Source organism: Lithobates pipiens, unplaced genomic scaffold (genome assembly GCF_037356315.1).
Source record: "Lithobates pipiens isolate NorthernLeopardFrog02 unplaced genomic scaffold, aLitPip1_a1.2 Scaffold_3, whole genome shotgun sequence".
Taxonomy (NCBI): domain Eukaryota; kingdom Metazoa; phylum Chordata; class Amphibia; order Anura; family Ranidae; genus Lithobates; species Lithobates pipiens.
In genome coordinates, this window is record NW_027507790.1 from 169,105,805 (window position 1) to 169,127,999 (window position 22,195).

General features: G+C 42.1%; 1 protein-coding gene across 1 annotated transcript in view; it reads left to right on the forward strand.

The window, feature by feature from the left end:
• Positions 1–22,195, forward strand: part of OCLN (occludin) — a 61,210-nt gene that overhangs the window by 21,894 nt on the left and 17,121 nt on the right. The window contains exons 3-4 of the mRNA XM_077462476.1: positions 1,049–1,721; positions 3,093–3,254. Of these exons, the coding sequence (XP_077318602.1) occupies positions 1,049–1,721; positions 3,093–3,254 (835 nt within the window). The remainder of the gene's footprint in view (positions 1–1,048; positions 1,722–3,092; positions 3,255–22,195) is intronic.

The window sequence follows — 22,195 nt, forward strand, 5'->3', positions numbered from 1 at the left end:
CTGGTGCAGAATGCACCCTCTTCGCTTTGGAGAGTACAATTGATAGTGGTATGACTTCTGTAATGGTGTTCATAATTCTGGTGAAGAGAGATCTTATATGTTGTGTGTAAATGTTCTTATAGTACACCTCCTATAATGCAGGAAAGGTCCCTCCTACTGCCAAAAAAAATCAAAATCTTATCTCCACCACTTGTTTATGTGCCTTATTATTTTTATACATGATTTATATAGCGCTAACAGTTTACACATTGTTTTACAATGTATGGGGGGGGGGGGGGGGGAGAAACAACACAATTACAATACAATAGGCACAGGAGGGCCCTGCTCGTAGAGCTTACGTTCTAAAGGGAGGGGGTGGTGGTACACAAGGTAATGGCTGCAGAGAATGATTTCATGGAGGTGGCACTTATATAGACCCTTTGCCCAATGGCCAAAAGCATGGAGGGTGAACAGCACAAATTAATTTTTTTGTTTTTTTATTATTTATATTATTTTTTTTTTATTTTTTCCCTCAGAGGACCCATTCTGTAGCTTGTGTACACAACGTCATCAAGTTTGGGTGACCTTGGTGTTCACTTCTGCTTGGCAATGCATTTTGGTTTTCCTTCCCCTGTTGATGCTCTGTACAGGGAGTTTTTATTGTTGCTGTAGAAGTGGAAATAGTTTTGCAATGCTTTATAAAAGTGCTACATGCTTGGTTCAAAATAAATGGATAACTGAGGAATAAATGGCTTGAACTTGATAAGATAAGGTTGCATATCATTCAATTCTCCTCCACTGTATATGCAAACATATAATGCACATGTAATTGGACATGGGACAAGCATGTAATCTGGCATTGGAATGCATATCTTCTTTCTAAAGTATTACCATTCAGATAATATGATAAAATCCAGGCGTCTGCTTTTTGCTTCTATATGTGTGTGGGTTGTGTTTTTTTTTTTTTTTTTTTTTTTTTTTTTTTTTTTTTTTTTTTGTGTGGTGTGTTTTTTTTTTTTAATTTTTGTTTGTAATTGTTTATCCTTCTCTTTTTTTTTTTTTTTTGTAGCCGACCCTCTAACTATGCCCCAAGTCGAGATATGTACGGAGGAGAGATGCGCTCACAGCCAGCTTACTCTTACTATCCAGATGATGAGGTCCCTATAACGCAGCATTTCTACAAATGGAGCTCTCCACCTGGCATCATCAAGATTATGGCTATCCTTATTGTTGTCATGTGTGTTGGCATTTTTGCTTGTGTAGCTTCCACGTTGCCATGGGATTTGGATGTCACTGGACAATCCATGGGTTATGGCATGGGAGGAGGAGGATACTCTGGGGGATACAATGGATATGGATTTGGTACATCTCAGATGGGAATGGGTTTTGCCTATGGAGGAAATTATACTGACCCAAGAACTGCTAAAGGATTCCTCCTTGCCATGGCCGCTATTTGCTTTATTCTTAGTATGGTGCTTTTTGTGATGCTTGTAACCAGGACCGAAACTTCTACTACCAGACGGTTTTACATGATTGTTATCATTGCCAGTGCGATTATCGGAGGGTTTGTCTTCATTGCAACGATTGTGTATACCATAGGAGTGAATCCTGTAGCACAGGCATCTGGATCTGCTTTTTACACACAGATTGTGTCCATATGCAACCAGTTCTATTCGCCAGTCACAACTGGAGTTTTTGTGAATCAGTACCTTTACCACTACTGTGTAGTTGAGCCGCAGGAGGTAAGCTTGTCCTTTATTTAAAATCTACGTACAAAAACCGATTGGAAGTGATTTATAAACAATTGCCCCTTTTGTCCTGGGGACCTTTGTCCCTGAGGATAGTAGGTGACAGACCAAAAGTTTTGGTTTTGTCTCCAGAAGAAGGGAGACATTTTCCAGGGATGACAACTGTCTAAAAGGACCACCTTTTCCCTTTTGGTGAGATTTCTTCGTCATAACTTATTTTGTCTACAGGAATGGAAAATTAAAATCTTCCCAAATAAGGAAATAAATGGCATACACTTATTTTTTTGTAGGCATCCTGTCACAACCCTATCTAAGCATTTAATAGATATGACATAGCATTTATGTTGATAGTGCAATTAGGTCATGAACTAGTGTTTATTACATATTGAAACTATATTTGTTGGTGCTAGCCTGTACAAATCTTCCCAAGTCTAGGTGCCAATTTCAAAAAGTTTATACCCAGCAAAAATGAAAGCGCTATTTGAGAGGGAGTATAGTGTGAGATTGGGAAGGTGGAAGCTAGGAGTTGTGATGTGCAGAATTCAAATTGGCCTACATTTTTATGGACTTTATTTTAATACAAAAAAAAAAATATATATATATATATATATATATATATATATATATATATATATATATATATATATATATTCACACACACTCAGACTCTAAGACCCATTCAATGTAAAATGTATATAAATATTTAAAAGAAATGCATTCTGTCCAACCCTTGCCAGGCCCAATAAATGTATTGTTTTGTGATGTAGTCCACGCTTCCAGTTATTAGAACATGTAATACTATTAGTAAACAAGTGCTTGGAAGTCTCAAATTTAAATCCTGAAATTCATCTTATCAGTCATTTTCAGAACCTGATCTGTTATGTGGTCATGTAAAACCATTGCTTATGCTGCCTACAATTGTCCTATGCAAAGTGGGTTTTTTTTTTTTTTTTTTGTAATGACCACATTTTACAGCCCCCGGTTCCCCGGTTGGGACACTATAAAATCTACTTAAAAACAAAATGCAATGATTTACAAATCTCATAAACCCCATATTTTATTCATAATCAAGACTAGAAAATATATCAAATGTTTTAAACCAAGAAAATGTAGTATTTTAAGAAAAAACTGAGCCATTTGCACCTTGGTGTAGCATCCCCTCTTCTAACAATTCTGTAAAATGTCTGGAAGCTAAGGAGACCAGTTTCTGGAGCTTTTGGAGATTAATGTTGTCCCATTCCTGCCGATTAGGATTTTAACTGCTCCACAGTTATGGGTCGTCTTTGTGTGTGTTTTTTTTTTTTTTTTTTCCCATTTCAAGATGCACCAGAAAGCCTAATTAATGTCATGGTTTTCCCCTTCTAGGCCATTGCCATTGTCCTGGGTTTCCTGATAGTGGTGGCATTTGCCATTATCATATTCTTTGCTGTGAAAATCAGAATAAAGATCAACCAACATGGTAAAATGAACATTCTCTGGAGGAAAGAGAGGTTTGGGGGTGAGGGAGATCCTAATGTGGAAGAATGGGTGAGTCTGAGCTCAAGAGTACTTTTGTAATTGCCAATTACCTTTTTTATTCTCACTTACCATGTTTAAATTCCATTTCAGCATCGTTAAAAGGAATCTATCGCTAGACCATGGCCATGATCTGAGGCACCACAAGGTGCTTGTTTGTATTGCTGCCATTTCGTAGTTTCTCTGTGTAGATGGGGCTGCCCATTTTGTTAATGGACTAACAGCGACTTGGGAAGGGCAGAGTTGATTTTTTTTTTTTTTTTTTTTTTATGTTAACGCTTGGTCAGAGTTTAAACCTAAAAAATATAGAACCAGTTGACAATAGCTCCACCATGCACATTTCACCAATGGTGTGTGTGTGTGTGTGTGTGTGTATAATATAATATTTTACTGTGAGTCTCCCAGGTTTGCTTTAGTATTTTGTGTAAGAACAGAGCCACAAATCTTTGGCAATGAGTATGTTTGTTTGTTTTTAATATTTGGTCACATTTACTGATGCGTCTCCTGGATCACTTTTATTCCTTATACATTACTTTTACTGTGACCTTTTTTTCTTTTTCGCTCTTCTGGCCAGAGAACTTGTTTGACAAAGAAAAAAATGTTGGAGGGAATGCAATTGCCAAACACTAAGCAAAAAGGGTTGCCAAGGAAAGTGTTGCATCACAGCCAGCAAACAAATGCATTATTGTAGAAGTTACTTTTACTTCAGAATAGCTATGAAACTCTAGACTCTGCACAACTTGTAGGTTTTAGGGCTCATTCACATGACTCCTATTATAACATGCACCAGAGCACGTGCTAGGGGTACCCATGGCAACTACTTTCCTGCTTTTGACTCTTCTGCTGAGTTAACCTTTTTGTAGTGGTCTTTTGTTTTGTATCCTGTGTGCTTTACAGGCCCTGTTCTTATACGCCATATACCCCTTTTAGCGTACCTTCAGACCAGGCATTTGAACAGTTCTTGAACTTTACTCAACGCTTCTTCAACATATACAGGTCTCTGTGCACATTTAGTTTTCCAAACTAACTACATTGTGGTTGCCCAGACTTGCCTGTATAGGTGCAAGTCCAACACTGGCAGAGTCCAGTAGTGGAGGATCCTTTTGAGTTGGAAGACTGATGATGCTTTGGGTTAAATCATTCTGGTGATCTGGACCTTACTGCTTACCACGTTTTCTCGCTGGCAGCTCTTAGAAGGGAGCCATGTGCCCCTGTAGGACTACATGAGGTAGCAGTCCTTCTACAAATCCAACGAGTAAGAGTAGCTCTGAGCCCTACTCTTGTAGTTATGCGGCTTACAACAGAGCAGGACCCAGGAAAGAGTCTAGTCACCCTAATCATCCTGGGCAGCCTGAACAAACTACAGAGCAATTACTACAGCAGCAGAAATACAGTACATTCATTGATACCCCACAAGCACCTACTTACAACTTTGCCAAGCAATTCATGAACAGATTCTTTGCATGGTCTGTAATGCTATTGTAGCGTGACCCCCCCCCCAAGTGACTGCTTGGAATTACCTTCTCATCTGCACTGCCGTGACCTGGTGAACATTCCAACTCACCTGACACTATGGGCTCTGACATCCTTGTACCACTGTAAAGTAATCAGACAACTCTGTGTATTTATACTCTGATAATATTTACTTGAACCAATTAAAGGGATGTCGTCACAAAGCGGAGGTAATGGATCTGCTGAGTTTTAGACAACAGCGCCAACTCGGCAAAATTCCCCCGCATGACACAAGACAAGGTAGGGATAAATACAGCTAACAGATTACATTGACACACTGCAGAAGATGGAACCTGGCCTGCCTATAACTGTTACTCTAACAAAAAATGAGGCTTAGAATTATTAGTGTAATGACCCTTGTATCAGTAATAGCAGTAGTGCCCCTATGGAGATCTGATGGTCTTCACCGGTACATAGGATCTCATACGTTTCTTGTATTGAAGAAGGCTAAAGTTGTCTAAGTTAGGCTTGTGCAATTCGTTTCGTAAAAAATCAAAATTCAGCCGAATTTTGCATCTTTCGGACATTCGGATGCATCCGAATGTCCAAATAAAAAAATAACGAATACGAAAGAAATATAACGAATGAATTTGACATGATTTGGTAATTCTTTAAAGATCTAATGAAACAAAAGGTCCGCTTAAAGTAAATCTTATAGTCCAATCAGCAAATTCATTTTGTGCCGGAGGATGGATTACTGGCAAAATGCATTCCTGAGAACTGAGTTAGAAGGGTGTTGTATTGTATTTGAGCCGAGGAGGAGACGTTGTCATTTTGTGTGTTTAAAAGATTCAATAACCAAACGACTTTCCAAACTACGAATCATTATCACGAATGTCTATACATACATAGTGAATTTCGATGAATACGAATGAATTTGATACTCTACGAATAATAATGAATTATCCGAAAACGTATTAACGTAACGAATATAACAGAACGAAATGATGTATTTTACGAATGACAATGAACCGAATCTAAACAAAATTTTCCGTTGTGCATAAGTCTAGTTTAAGTACAGCGTTCAAAATGGGTTCAGTTAAGTATTCTTAAAGTGATTGTAAAGGTGTGTGTGTGTGTGTGTGTGTGTGTGTGTGTGTGTGTGTGTGTGTGTGTGTGTGTGTGTGTGTGTGTGTTTTTTTTTTTCTTTTCTTTTCTTTTTTGGGGTCCCTCGGTGGCTCTCATGGCTCCTCCCCATATCAGATAACCCCCTTGGAGACATGCTATCCCGGAGAGGTTACCTTGTGGGCACACTCCTGAGTCCAGCGTTTGCGTCCGTAGACACGAATGCCGGACTTGGCCCGGCGCCCGTGTCGTTGGATTTGATTGATAGCAGCGGGAGCCAATGGCTACGCTGCTATCTATCCAATCAAGAGCTGAAAATCCTGGGTAGAGGAAAAGTGCATCTCCGGCGTGTGAAATTCCGGGGCTCAGGTAAGTAAAAGGGGGGTTGGGGTGTTTTTTATTTTTTTTATATTTTTTAATGCATAGGATGCATTAAGGTGAAAAAAAAAGTTTACAACCCCTTTAAGGTAAAGAGGTCTGTGCAAAATGTCCCAGTGAAACCGTGACAAACGGTGGGTAAAGGCTGGGCAGTTGTCCCCTCAACAATGACCAGGCCGATATATCTTCTAGACAATATCTTGTGTAGTGATACACATGCAGCGCATCCGCCTTCTCAATGTAAAGCTTGGCACACCAGCTAAACGGTGATTAGAGTGGTGCTGGGTGGACGTCCGATGACTAGCAGCGGAGCAGGCCCCTCTGGTATGGGTTGGAGTGTTATACCGCGTGGTAGGCCGCAACCCCTCTCTATGCATGGAGAGATCTGTCTCACATCAGGAGAAGGAGAAAGAGATTCGTGCGGGCTTTTGCTGTACTTTACGGTTGTAGTCCATATTGCTACACTATCTGCGATTTGACTTCTAAGGTATGTATAAAGTCAAATTTTATAGATTAACTAGAACTGTTTTTTTCCTAACGAAAAGTTTGTCTTCTGCCTGACTGTCAGTATGACAGGGCAGGGCTGACAACTTTCAGTAAATTTACGAACTGTTTGTAAAATACGCAAATGAGATGCATACGAGAGCTGTTTTTTGCCTGCCTTTGATTTGGAGGAGTTATTCGCTGATGAGCTCGTACATTTTAAGGATATATTCATAAACGCCCAATGCTAAAAATGTTTGTTTGGTTAGTTTGTCCCAGCTTGGTTACATCTCATCCTTCATATATCGCATTCAGAGGGCACAAATTCACTTTAGTAACCTGGGCTTCATAGTTGGCACTGGTCTTTTTCCAGGTGCTGCTGGCGCAAATCTTTATACTGAATGCAGGGGGTTGCTTGCTCGGCACCATTGACATTTGGAGAACTAGATATAACCAAACTGGACCCTGGAGCTTTAAGGATTTAAAAAAAAAAAAAAATGGTAGCTGTGCCCGGGATTGGGAGGTTTGGGTTTTTATCAGCCTGGAGTTCTGTTTTTATTAAATATGGCAAAGGTTAAGATTATGGCACACAGCTGGCAAGGTTTTGGTAAGCAGTGTAGTATAGCCATGGCAAAGAGCATTACCTTGTCTATGAAAATTGTCAAAGGACACTTCAGAATTTTGACATAAAAACAGTAGTTCATGTATTTAGAAGTGGAAATATAGACAACAGGGATTGTGACAAGGTATACAGGTATTGCTGCCTTGTAAACCTGCCAGGTTAGCATTCCAAGTTCAAGATGAGGGTGCTGATAAGTCTTTCAGCTGCTTGGAGATGATGTAAGATGTCTCACGATAGGGACGTGTTTGTAATGAGACTCGAGTTTCTGGGAGGGGACTGTAGTTTCATGACATTGTCAGCTTGTTTGTTCTGGCTCCATGCTGAGATCTACAAGAGAGCGTGCAGTGCTGTCTGTGTCCTGCTTTCATTGCTACCCTTTGAAAGCATATTTTACACAGCAAAGTGAAAGGGACAAATTGCTAGACTTTTAAAAATTGCACTATTCTGGGCATAATTTGACATGTTGTTTTATAAATGTAAATAGAATTAAATGTCTAGCCTACCTACTACCATTATTGTGTTCTGGCTATCAAAGTGCAGGCAAGCGGACCTAGGAATCTGCAACCAAATTTCAATTCTAAAAAACCCAAAGGTAATGCTGTGCTATAAAAATATGTAATTAATATTTGGATATGTTTTAACTCAATGAATAGAACCAGCTAACACAAAAAGTCTAATACAAAAACTTAAAATGCAATATAGTGGGGAAAAAAGTGCAGCGCTAATATATTAAATGTAATAATATTGAGTGGTGGCAAATTCTCAACTGAGAAAACTAAAGCAGTTACCACATCCTTTAGTGAACAAAAGAAAAACAAACATTCACTCAAATGATGAACATATTGGTGAAAAAATTCTCACTAGATAAAACCTAAAGCAGACACAAATTTGTTGACAATATTAAGTGATTAATCCATAAAGCATGTTGGGGGTCCATAAAAATAAAGAGAAAATATTCAACGAATCAAAAGTTCCATTCAATAGAAAATGGGTGCAAAAAAGTAAAAAAACAAATAAAAGTCCACATAAGGTGCAAAAAATCACAATCCAAACGAAGATAAGTGAAATCATATCCTCCAAGATGGTGACACACCACAAGTGATTATTAATGCCCCTTACCGACTCCAAGTGACCATACGGTGATCCCGCCAAACACAGTAGCCATACTATTTATGGCGGCCATAAGTAGTAACCACTACAAAACTACATAGCTCTCTGTGGGGGGACCACAACTAACACAAGCAATTTACATATTGCTACAGTGGTACAAATGTAGTGGCGATTGAAGGAGCTGCTAAAGAAGTTGTAATAGGCGTTTGGGAAACCTATGCTTCCCTGTGTTTGGTGAGATCACGGTATGATGGAAGACAGATGGGTTATCTCTAAGCTACAAGCTATAGTTGTGGGAGTTTCCGTTTCATTTTCCAAGATTGAATGTTCCTAGAGACCTGTTTAACCACTTGCTTACTGGGCACTTAAACCCCCCCTCAGTCCCAGACCAATTTTCAGCTTTCAGCGCTGATGCATTTTGAATGACAATTGCGTGGGCATACAACACTGTACCCAAATGAAATTTTTATCATTTTTTTTCCCACAAATAGAGCTTTCTTTTGGTGGTATTTAGTTACAGCTCGGAGTTTTATTTTTTGCTAAACAAACAAAAAAAGATGCAAAAAAAATAAATAAATAAATCATGTTTTAATAGTTTGTTATAAAATTTTGCAAACGGGTCATTTTTCTCCTTCATTGAAGTGCTCTGATTAGGCGGCACTGATGGGCTGCACTGGTGGGCACCGATGGGCATGGATGGGTGGCACTGATAGGTGGCACTGCTGGGCACTGATGGGCGGCACTGGGGTGCAGCACCTTTGAGGCAGATTGTGGGCACTGTGGGTGGCACTGCTGGGTGGCACTATGGGCACTGCTGGGTGGCACTGACGGGGGGCACGTACTTTTTATTAGGGTGGCACTGCAGGGGGCAGGTGAGCGCTTGCATTGCTGGCCGTGATCGGGACTGATGTCCCGATCACGGCCGCCGGTGATCGGCCTTTTTTTTTTTTCTCCTCGCGCTGTAAGCGCGAGGAGGAATACTAGCCGATTACTGGCTCCGTTATGTCACCTGATCAGCTGTCATTGGCTGACAGCTGATCACGTGATAAGGGGTCGGGATCGACCCCCCCCTTGCACGGATCGGTGATCAGGCGAGTCTCATGGACTCGCCGATCACAGAGCGCGCCGCGCGCGCCCCTCAGGGGGCGCGCAGGCCGCTCGTACACGGGACTACGTCAATAGACGTAGTCCCGGAAAAGGAGATCCGCGCTGTAGCCGTCATTTGGCTATAGCGCGGATCTCAAGTGGTTAAAAAGGTCTTTATTCCAGGCACTGGTTGATGTCACAGGGTGTAATTACAGAAATTCCAGCAGAGGAGCAGGGCATGGGTTTTTATTCAAATCTCTTCACAGTGCCAAAACTGAATGAAATCTAGAATGGGTCTGACATCTCCAAAGATCTAAATAAATTTCTAACCATCTGCTCCTTTCGCATGAAGTCAGTCCGGTCACTCGTGTCCACTCTGAGAGGAGGAGAATTTCTAGCATCAATAGACATCAAAGATGCATATCTGCATGTGCCAATTTGCCCCACTCACCAGAAATGTCTGTTTTTGAAGTGGAACAGCACCATTTTCAGTTTGTGGCTTTGCCCTTCGGTTTCCTGCCGCCCAGGTGTTTACAAAAATTCTGGCCCCAGTATTGGCAAGATTTAAGGGTTCAGGTTATATCAGTAATGACATACCTAGACAACTTGCTACTTGTAGATCAGTCGGTTGCACGGCTAGAATGGAGTTTGTCCAGCTTGGTCAAGTATTTGGAACACCTGGGTTGGATTCTCAACCTAGAGGTCAGCCTTATGGCCAGTAAGAAGGCTAGAATACTTGGGTCTGGTCATAGAGACACACACAGGTTTCTTTTTCGTGCATCACGGGACACAGATCCACAGTATTTACCGACAGGTTATATAGGCTCCGCTAAGTTGATGGACACTGGCACACCCTAGACAGAAAGTTTAGCCCCCTATATTTTATTATATTTTTTTTTTACTTTTTGTTATAATAAATATCCCCCAAAAATATATAAAAAAACATTTTTTCCCTCAGTTTAGGCCAATGCGTATTCTACATATTTTTGGTAAAAAAAAAAAAAAAAACGCAATAAGCGATTGGTTTGCGCAAAAGTTATAGCATTTACAAAATGGGGATAGTTTTATGGCCTTTTTATTAATACATTTTTTTTTTTTTACTAGTAATGGCGGAGATTAGCGTTTTTTTTTTTATTGTGACTGCAACATTATGGCGGACACATCGGACATTTTTGACACCTTTTGGGACCATTGTCAGTTATACAGCAATCATTGCTATATAAATGCAGTAATTCCTGTGTAAATGACACTGGCAGTGAAGGGCTTAACCAGTGGGTGGCAATGTAGGGGTGTGTTACTAACTGTGGGGGGTTGGGCTTTCATTTAGTGAACACTGATCTCTGCTCCAATCACATGGAGCAGAGATCAGCGTCACTAGTTGCTAGGCAGAATGGAGAAATGCTGTTTAAAACGGAACTTCTCCATTCAGCCGTCCCGTGAGACGATCGCGGGTATGCCCGCGGCAATCGAGTCCGCGGGACCCGCGACTGGACTCACGGGGGTCCTGACCGGCACGCGAGCGCACCGCTGGTGGCGCGCTCGCGATGGCAGGGCGGCATTGAAGATTGGACGTACCTGTACACCAATATGCCTGCCCCTGCCATTCTGCCGACGTACATCAGCGTGCACTGGTCGGGAACCGGTTAATGCAAGGAAGCCAGCTTCCAGAGTAATTTATTATAAAGTCTGGAAGGCATGCGTCTATTGGTGTGAATCTAGGGGTTGGCATTCCAGAAAGTATGTCATAGGGAGAATTCTTGCTTTTCTGCAAATGGGGTTGGAGATGAAGCTGGCCTTGAGTACTATCAAGGGCCAGGTCTCGGCCTTGTCGGTATTTCAACGTCCGCTTGTTTCGCATTCTTTGTTCCGGCGCATTATACAGGGGCTAACGTGCCTTAATCTACTTGTTAGCATGCCCCTGAACCCTTGGGACTTGAATTTAGTTCTGTAAGCATTACAGAACTGGCCTTTTGAGCCGATATGACATATTCCCTTGGTCCTTTTGACAAGTAAGCTAATTTTTCTGGTAAATAATAGAAAGGGGTATTCCTGCGCCAATTCAAATGGCTATAGAGCATGTACTACTGCACACACTGAGGGAAATGTCTGAACCCAATAAAAAATAGAAAAGTAGTGGTGCGCTGTACATAAAAGATAAAATGCTAAATGTCCTAGTGAAACAAAATTACAGTAGAATAGATATCTAAAAGCAGGTGCTGGCAATTGCCAGGCTAACTGCGTGTAGAAAGAAGCCAAAACCCAAATGTGGGCTAATGATAAAAACGATGTAAAAATGACCAGCGTACTCGATAGCGTCACTTCCGGTATCAGTCTCGATGCGTGTTTGTCACGATCACGTGACTTCATCAGGGGAAGTCACGTGATTGTGACGAACACGCTTCGGGACTATGATACCGGAAGTGATGCTTTTGAGCTCATTTTTACATTGCTGTACTGTCTTTAATTTTTATGCGTGTACCTGTCTAGCTTTATTTTAACTCAATGAACACGCTTTAATATACTACACTATGGGGCATCCCTCCTGTTCTTAATCTCCACCTATGGCGAGACCCATCCATCCTGGTTACCTTTTTAAAGGTCACTATTAAAGGGGGTGCTAACGCCAACTGTAGGCTGGACACCTATACCGACAAGAGCCTGGGCTACCACGCTAGGACGGCCACCAAGGACCCCAAAGATATATATTTACATGCTGTTACCTTACAGCAGTAAGGTAAGGGAACACCCATATATTTAATCAGCACAGGATTTCACTAGTCGCCCATCACTAGCAGCACCTTGCCGAATTTTGTTTACCAGCACTTTATTATTGGGTTTGCAAAGCCACTATATATTGCACTACGTATATCTCTGCAGAAGGAAGCATTTTTTATGGAGATTGTTATATATGCTTTTGTTTGGACTTAACTTTTTATGCACATGTATAATCCAATATTTGCTTTTATTTTAATTTTATCTATTATTTTTCACTTGGGATATATGCACCTTGCTTCACGTACCTAAGTTTGGTAATTAACACTTGTTTTGCACATTTTGATTGTATTAATTGCTTATTGTTAGCCCACATTTGTGTTTTGGCTTCTTTCTACACGCCGTTAGCCTGGCAATTGCCAGCACCTGCTTTTAGATATCTATTCCACTGTCATTTTGTTTCACTAGGACGTTTAGCATTTTATCTTTTCTTTTTGTGTACAACGCACCACTACTTTTTCTATCTCTAAATTTTTCTGGTAGCGATTTCTTCTACAAGAAGGGTATCAGAATTGGCGGCTTTCTTGTAAAGAGCCATATTTAATCACGCACAAGGATAGAGTAGTATTGCATCCTTGTCCTAGCTTTTTACCGAAGGTGGTTTCAGTTTTCCATCTAACCCAGGATATTCTGCCTTCATTTTTTTCCAGATCCCTGTTCCATGGAAGAAAAGTCACTACCTTCTCTGGATGTAGTGAGAGCAGTCAAAAACTTTCACTAATTTGGAAGTGACTGCTCAGTTTCCCAAATGGATGTTTTATGTTGCCTGAAGGTCCTAAAAAAAACAAAAGGCAAGGTTGAAATCTACCTTTGCTAAGTGGATTCAACAGGTAATTGTTCAAGCTTATGTTTTGAAGAGGAAAGTTCCACCTTTTCAAATTAAAGGGCACTCCACAAAGGCTGTTAGTGCTTCATGGGCAGTGCATCACCAGGCGTCCATGGCTCAAATCTGCAAGGCCGCAAATTGGTCTTCAGTCATACATTCACCAGATTCTATCAGGTGGATGTGAGAAGACGTGAGGATATTGCCTTTGGGTGCAGTGTGCTGCAAGCAGCAGTACAAGGTCCTCAGGTCTGATTTCTCCTTACTTTTGTTGTGTCTCCCTCCCCTCAAATAGCATTGCTTTGGGACATACCATCTGTAAATACTGTGGCTCGTGTCCTGTGATGTACCAAAAAAGAAATTAGGATTTTTATAGCAGCTTACCTGTAAAATCCTTTTCTTAAAGTACATCACGGGATACAGAGTTCCCTCCGCTCTTCTAATACACATATATTGCTTTGCTACAAAACTGAGGTACTCCAGTAAGGCGAGGGGTTATATAAACTTCCTGTCTAGGGTGTGCCAGTGTCCATTACCTAGTGGTGCCTATATAACCCATCAGTAAATACTGTGGCTCTGTGTCCTGTGATGTACTACCTATTTATTTATTTTTGTTTTTGCCTCAGACAAAGGTCAGGGATATGAGATCTGGTCCGCGTGGTCAAGGGAGAGGATCCCTCCATTCGCCTTTGCTTGAGGTTGCTAGGGAAAATGGTATCTTTGTTCAAAACTATTCCCTATGCCCAATTTCATTAGAGACTGCTGCAAAATGGTATTCTGTCTGCTTGGAACACTGGGCAGTCCAAGGCTTGGATCCTCATGTATCTGTCCCCAAAGGTGCGCCGGAGTTTAAATTGGTGGTTGATGGCCAGAAATTTGCAGAAGGGAAAATCCTTCATGCCGGTAGCCTGGAAGGTAGTAATGACGGATACCAACCTCTTGGGCTGGGGAGCGGTTCTGGAGAAGGCCACTGTCCAGGGAGAGTGGTCAGAGACCAAAAAAAACACATTAATGTTCTAGAGATTCGGGCAGTGCGTCTGACTCTAATATCCTGGACTTTCAGGCTGTGGTTTGTCCTGTCAGGATACACTCAATGTAGCTGGGGCTTATATCAACCAAGAAAGGGGTTACCATGAGTCAGGCAGGCCATAGGGAGGTGGATTATATTCTCACATGGGCAGAGAAGCATGTGCATTTTCTGTCAGCAGTGGAAAATTGGCATGCAGGCTTCTTGAGCTGCCAATAATTGTTCCCAGGGTTTTTTCAGCCATATGCCAAAAGTGGGGTACCCCGGACATAGTTTTGTTGGTGTCCAGGTTCAACAGGGAGTTGGACCGCTTTGTGACAAGGGATCTGCTTGCATTTGGGACAGATGCTCTAGTGACCCTCTAGGATCAGTTTTCACAGATTTTCTTTCCCCCCGCCCCCAAAGTTAAGCTGCTACCGCAGCTTCTATGCAGAATCAAGGAGGAAGGGAAGCTGGTGAGACTGGTAGCTCTGGCGTGGTCCAGAAGATCCTTGTATGCACGAGATCATAACGTTGGCAGTAGGGAGACCGTGAACTCTTCCATCCCGTCCAGATTTGCTTTTGCAGTTACTTTTGTTCCATCCTGCCTTACAAGCAAGTTGAACAGTTTGGCTATTGAAGCCCAAATTTTGAAGGATCCGGGGGCTTTCGGGCTCAGTGGCAAGTACCCTGATTGATGCAAGGAAGCCGGCCATTTATTATAGGATGTGGAGGTCCTATATTTCCTGGGGGCAAGCCATATGATGGCATCCTCAAAAGTATGTCATCGGAAGAATTCTTGCCTTCCTACAATTGGGGGTAGAAATTAAGCTAGCCTTGAATACCATCAAGGGTCAGATCTTGGCCTTGTCTGTATTTCTTCAAAGACCGCTTGCTACACATTCTTTGATCCAAGCCTTTTATACAAGCAGTGACTCATATAACACTGACAGTTGGGCCGCCATTGTGCCCATGGGATTGGACTCTAGTTTTATCTGTCTTGCAAAGGCAACCCTTTGAGCCTTTGTACCATATTTCCTTGATCATTTTGACAAGTGTGTGTGGGTGTTTTTTCTTTTAGTTGTTGTTGTTGTTGCAGTAACCTCGGCAAGGAGTGTCATAATTGCCAGCTTTTTCCTGTAAAGAGCCATACTTAACCACTTTCAGACCGGACCATTTTGCTGGTAAATGACCAGAGGTCTTTTTACACTTTGGCACTGCGCTGCTTTAACTGGTAATTGCGCGGTCATGCAATGTTGTACCCAAACAAAATTTGCGTCCTTTTCTTCCCACAAATAGAGCTTTCTTTTGATGGTATTTGATTGCCTCTGCGATTTTTATTTTTTGCGATATAAACGTAAAAAGACCGCAAATTTTGAAAAAAAATGATATTTTCTACTTTTTGTTATTAGAAAAATCCAATAAACTCAATTTTAGTCATACATTTAGGCCAAAATGTATTCAGCCACATGTCTTTGGTAAAAAAAAAGTCAATAATTGTATATTTATTGGTTTGCGCAAAAGTTGTCACATCTACAAACTAAGGTACGTTTTCTGCAATTTACGCAGCTTTTAGTTTACGACTGCCTATCTCATTTCTTGAGGTGCTAAAATGGCAGGGCAGTACAAAACCCCCCCAAATGACCCCATTTTGGAAAGTAGACCCCCTAAGGAAATTGATAAGAGGCATGTTGAGCCCATTGAATATTTTATTTTTTTGCCTCAAGCGATTGAATAATGACAAAAAAAAAAATTTTTTTTTTTTTTTTACACAAAGTTGTCACTAAATGATATATTGCTCACACATGCCATGGGCATATGTGAAATGACACCCCAAAATAAATTCTGCTGCTTCTCCTGAGTACGGGGATACCACATATGTGGGACTTTTTGGGAGCCTAGCCGCGTACGGGGCCCCGAAAACCAAGCACCGCCTTCAGGCTTTCTAAGGGCGTAAATTTTTGAGTTCACTTCTCACTACCTATTACAGTTTTGAAGGCCATAAAATGCCAAGATGGCACAAAACCCCCACAAATGACCCCATTTTAGAAAGTAGACACCCCAAGCTATTTGCTGAGAGGCATGTTGAGTCCATGGAATATTTTATATTTTGCCACAAGTTGCGGGAAAATTACAAACTTTTTTTTTTTTTTTTTTTTTTTCACAAAGTTGTCACTAAATGATATATTGCTCACGCATGCCATGGGCATATGTGAAATGACACCCCAAAATAAATTCTGCTGCTTCTCCTGAGTACGGGGATACCACATATGTGGGACTTTTTGGGAGCCTAGCCGCGTACGGGGCCCCGAAAACCAAGCACCGCCTTCAGGCTTTCTAAGGGCGTTACAGTTTTGAAGGCCATAAAATGCCAAGATGGCACAAACCCCCCCCAAATGACCCCATTTTGGAAAGTAGACACCCCTAAATTTAGGGGTACACTAGTGAGACTAGGTAATAAATGGCGGGTGCCCTGAAACTATAAAAAAATAACTAACCAACCAGCGTCACCTGTAACAGTTATATGGTGATCACTGGTGAAAGGGTTAACTAGGGGGCAATCAGGGGGCTTTATGCGGTAGTATATGGGGGTCCCTGGCGCTATAAAAAGCTGCGGCGAACCTAAATACCTACCTGCCTAACTAGCGTCACCTGTGACACTAATACAGCGATCAGAAAAACGATCGCTTATTAGGCTGGGTTCACACTGGAGCGATGCGGGAACGCCACGAATGCGCGGCGGGTTCCCGCATCGCATGCCTCCCGGCGGCAGTTCACACTGCCCTATGCGAACTGCTGGGAGTGTCAGTGAAATGTTACTGACACCCCCAGATCAGTTCGCATATCGCAGTGCGATCTGCAAACTCGGATCGCATGGTGTGAACACCCATGCGATCCGATTCTGCTGCGGGCCAAAAAAAGGGTCCCGTGCGAATTTGCGGCGGGTGCGGCGGGTGTGGCGGGTGCGGCGGGTGCGGCGAATGGCTGAACTCGAATCGCACAGAGATCGGATGTGATTTGCACTGCAGTGCGGTGCGAATCACATCCGTTCTCATAAACCGCTGCAATGTGAACCCAGCCTTAGTGACACTGGCGACGGGGGGTGATCACGGGGTTAAACCTTTATTGGGGGGGTTAGGGGGGTACCTTAGAACTAAAGGGGGCTAACCCTAACTGCCCTAACAGTTATTAGTCACAAATGACACCCGCCGGGTGATCAGGGGGTTAAACCTTTATTAGGTAATAAATGGCGGGTGCCCTGAAACTATAAAAAATAACTAACCAACCAGCGTCACCTGTAACAGTTATATGGTGATCACTGGTGAAAGGGTTAACTAGGGGGCAATCAGGGGGCTTTATGCGGTAGTATATGGGGGTCCCTGGCGCTATAAAAAGCTGCGGCGAACCTAAATACCTACCTGCCTAACTAGCGTCACCTGTGACACTAATACGGCGATCAGAAAAATGATCGCTTATTAGGCTGGGTTCACACTGGAGCGATGCGGAAACGCCGCAAATCCGCGGCGGGTTCCCGCATCGCATGCCTCCCGGCGGCAGTTCACACTGCCCTATGCGAACTGCTGGGAGTGTCAGTGAAATGTTACTGACACCCCCAGATCAGTTCGCATATCGCAGTGCGATCTGCAAACTCGGATCGCATGGTGTGAACACCCATGCGATCCGATTCTGCTGCGGGCCAAAAAAAGGGTCCCGTGCGAATTTGCGGTGGGTGCGGCGGGTGTGGCGGGTGCGGCGAATGGCTGAACTCGAATCGCACAGAGATCGGATGTGATTTGCACTGCAGTGCGGTGCGAATCACATTCGTTCTCATAAACCGCTGCAATGTGAACCCAGCCTTAGTGACACTGGCGACGGGGGGTGATCACGGGGTTAAACCTTTATTGGGGGGGTTAGGGGGGTACATTAGAACTAAAGGGGGCTAACTCTAACTGCCCTAACAGTTATTACAGTCACAAATGACACCAATGCAAAAAAAAAAAAAAAAAAAAAAAAAAATGACATTGGTGTCACTGTGACTGGGGGGCAGGGGTAATTGGGGGGGTGATCGGGGGGTAAAGGGGGGGTGTGAGTGTGCCTGGCATGTTCTACTGTGTGTGTAGAGTGTTGGTGCAACTCACCGATCCGCTCTCCTCCGTGTCGGAACGGAAAATACCGACACGGAGGAGAGAATACATCACTTCCTCTCCTGTGTTTACATTACAGGAGAGGAAGTGATGTCACGGGGGATTCCTATTCGTCGGGAGCGATCGCGAGGGGGTGGCCATGAACGAATGGCCGTCCCCTCGTCCGGGATCGCTCCCGCACGAATACCGACCGCCGCAGGCACCGGGCGGGGGCCCGATCGGGCCCCCGACCCGCGGGAGGCAAGGGACGTACATGTACGCCAATATGCCTGCCCGTGCCATGCTATCGACGTACATCGTCGTGCGGCGGTCGGCAACTGGTTAATTATTCATAAAGACAAGGTGGTGTTGCATCCTCACCCAACCTTTCTGCCTAAGGTAGTGTCCAGTTTTCACTTCAACCAAGATGCCTCCCTGCCTTTTTTTTTTTTTTTTCCCCAGAACTTTGTGCTGCGGAAGAAAAATTGTTGCATTCTCGCGATGTGGTGAGAGCTGTCAGGATCCATCTGAAGGTGACAGCTCAGATGTGAAAGACTGATGTTTTTGTTTGTGCTGCCAGGAAGCCCAGAAAAGGGTAAGCAGCGTCAAAATGGACTATTTCACAGTGGATTAGTCAGGTTATAATTTAGGCTTATGGACTGAAAAGAAGGGTTCCACCTGTTCAAATTAGAGCACACTCTACCAGGGGAGAGAGTGTCACGGGCAGTGCGTCACCAGGCCTCTATGACAGATTTGCAAGGCTGCGACATACATTTACTAAATTTTACCAGATGGATGTAAGGCGGCAGGAGGATGTCGCTTTTGGGCAGTGTACTACAGGCAGCAGTATAGGTCCTCACATCTGATGGTAGCCTGCTTTTTGATGTGTCTCCCTCCCCTCAGGGGCATGGGCACTTTTGATGTCCAGGTCCCATTCACTTGTTTATTTGGGTCCGAATTTTCACGGTGTTTGGAAGTTCTGGTGCAAACTGAGCAGGTCTGTTTGGCCCATCCCTATTGGTCAGCAGAGTTTTGGATGTCTCTGTCTCTTTGTTCCAAACGCCTTCCATTTACAGATGGAGGCCACTGTGCTCATTGGGACCATCAATGCTGTAGACATTTTTCTGTGCCTTGATAGAATCCTGTCTCAGTGGTCCATGGCTTGGTTTGTGCTCTGACATGCACTGGTAACTGTGGGACTTTATATAGACAGGTATGCCTTTCCAAATCATGTCCAATCAACTGAATTTACCACAGATGGGCTCCAAGTTGTAGAAACATCTCAAGGATAATTAGAAACAGGATGCACTTGAGCTCAATTTCCAGTGTCACGGCAAAGGCTGGGAATACTTATGTACATGGGGGGAGGAATCGCAGTTATTTTTAATACGTTTCGCAAAGATTTCAAGCAAACTTCTTTCACGTTATCAATATGGGTAATTTGTAGACTTGAGGAGGATAATACATTTTAAACCATTTTGAAATAAGGCTGTAACATAACTAAATGGAAAAAGTGAAGTGCTTTGTATACTTTCCGGATGCGCTGTATCTGGTCTCCCACAGTACACACAACATGAAAATGCATTTATTTTAGTAAATATACACTGCTAAAGACCTTTTCCCATCAGCAGTATTTAGCAGTCTTATGAGTGTCTGGTTAAAGGTTCGTAGGAGGAGTTTTCAGTCTACTGACTGCACTGTGGCTGCAGAACCCCTGACCACCTTCTGTCTGGACAGTGCTGATTGGCCCTGTGCTGATCACATGCACCCTCCAAAGAAAAAAAAAAAAAGAAAAAACTTTTACCTGCTTAATTGATGAGGAAATAACCAAGGAGTAAGCCTATACCTGGCCATGAAATGGCTTTTGATTCAATTGTACAATTACTTTTGTTCCTTTGAAAAAGGGGGGGTGGTTATTCTAAGGGCTGTAATAACTAAACCCTTCCTCCAATTTGGATGAACATACCCTCAAGTTAAACCTGAGTATGTACTTTCAACCCATATCCATTATATAACTATAGCTTGAATAAGGGTGTGTTTTTTTTTTTCTCCCTTTCTCTCCCCCCCCCCCCCCCCCCAGGTATTTACCAAAACAAACGTGCCCGTATGTATATGGTTTTACCTACCGTAGTATTTATTTTTTCTATATATATATATATATATATATAATATAAATTTTTTTTTTTTTTATTTTTTTTTTTTTTAATAATTGCTCACGAGTTAATAGAATAAAGTGAAATATAGTTCATCTGGTTCAATCCACAGTGCATGTTAAACTCTCATTCTGCATAGTGATTAGTTGAAATGTTTATCCAGATTTTACTTCAAGAGGCTTGTAAATGAAGTAAAACTTTTATCTATGGTAATAACTTTTTAAACTCCAGAGATATGCAGTAAAGGTTATGATAAGAGAGAACGTTTTATTCAGTTGTTAATGCTTTAAAGGCAATCAATTGAGACTAGAATACAGTGTCAACAATGTAATTAACTCTGCTAGCAAAAAAAAAAAAAAAACTGTTAGAATTCAGATAATACAGATGATAAATTGGGTAATGGGCAGCCTTACCAACATGGGTTGAAATGGGCCATAGCCAGGAACAGTTCACTTTTTAATATCTTCTATTTTTCACCCAGATAGCGTAATTCTGGTATCATATTTTGGTTTTCTGGTATCTTGCACACCCTCTTCTATACATTGACTGACTCGTTTTTGGTAAAATAATATATTTGATATCTAGCAGAGCAAATATCCAATTATTTTGTGTGATCTGCTGTATATATGATGACCACTGATGGATCTGACAAAGAAGCAGATGGTTGAATGAAGTAGATACTTTGTTTTCCTATTGTATAGAAGGTAGCTCAAATGACACCACTTTGGTCCTAAAAGAAAGCAAAAGAACCTTCTTTTGATTGTGCCCAAATCACTATCTAGTGTATGTCTAGTATTGTGCCAAGACACAGTGCAGTGACTCATGCAAGCACCTCTTTAGAGGGAATTGGTTTAGCAGTAGAGGTGGTTTTCACCATGGTTTGCTTCCTGTAATTCATTGCATTCTTGTACTTTGGCACTGTTTTTTTTGTTTTTCATATCAATTTGTGATGGTAATGAAAGCAAGAAAAACTTGTTTTTCTCCTTTCTGTTTAGAGTTAAAACACTGGGATGGCTTGTATATGTGCATTGTCATTGTAACGGACAAAGCGAGAGAGGCATTTCAAGGAGTGGTAGAAAGGGTTGTTTGAACTTTTCATGATTTTTATGCTGAAGTTGACTCGTAGACCCAGTTCTAAATGGAGAACTGTGATCTTTTCTTGGCCTCAAGACTCGACACAGAGAACAGATTGGATCAAAGATACCTATATACACAGGATTGTGTGTATATAGGTATCCCACCGCTATGGAAAGTTTTAAAGTAATGGGTTTATTTAATAACCTATTGCAAACAATAGTTATTGCACAATCTACAGTTACGAGCCTTTTAAATGGGTCTTGGAATAATGAATGCCAATGTGTTGGTGTCGATTATTGTACACTTGCAAGAATGGAAACCTATGCTGAATTACATAGGCTGTCATTGTTGGCCTCCTTTTTGAAAAGGCTGGTTGCTTGGCTGTCATGCTGTTGCATTAAAACGCTGCACCACCAATCGAGAACAAATATGTAGTAACTAAAGTCAGAGCTCCTACCTGACTGTATTTAGAGCATACTGGTCATCTATTTAACCACTTGCTGAGCGCCCGATAGCAGATTTACTGTTACTGGGCGGCAGCTCTGCACAGGTAGGTGTGTGTATAGTTGGAGATGTGTGTGTGTGTGTGTGTGTATGTTATGACATGGGCACAATTTTAGTGTGTATTGTGTGTTTGTTTTTTGTTTTTTTGTTTTTTTTGTATTTACCAAAACTTATTCAAGCTTTAGTTGTATAATGGATATGGGCTGAATGTGCGCACTCTCTCAGATTTTAATTTTGA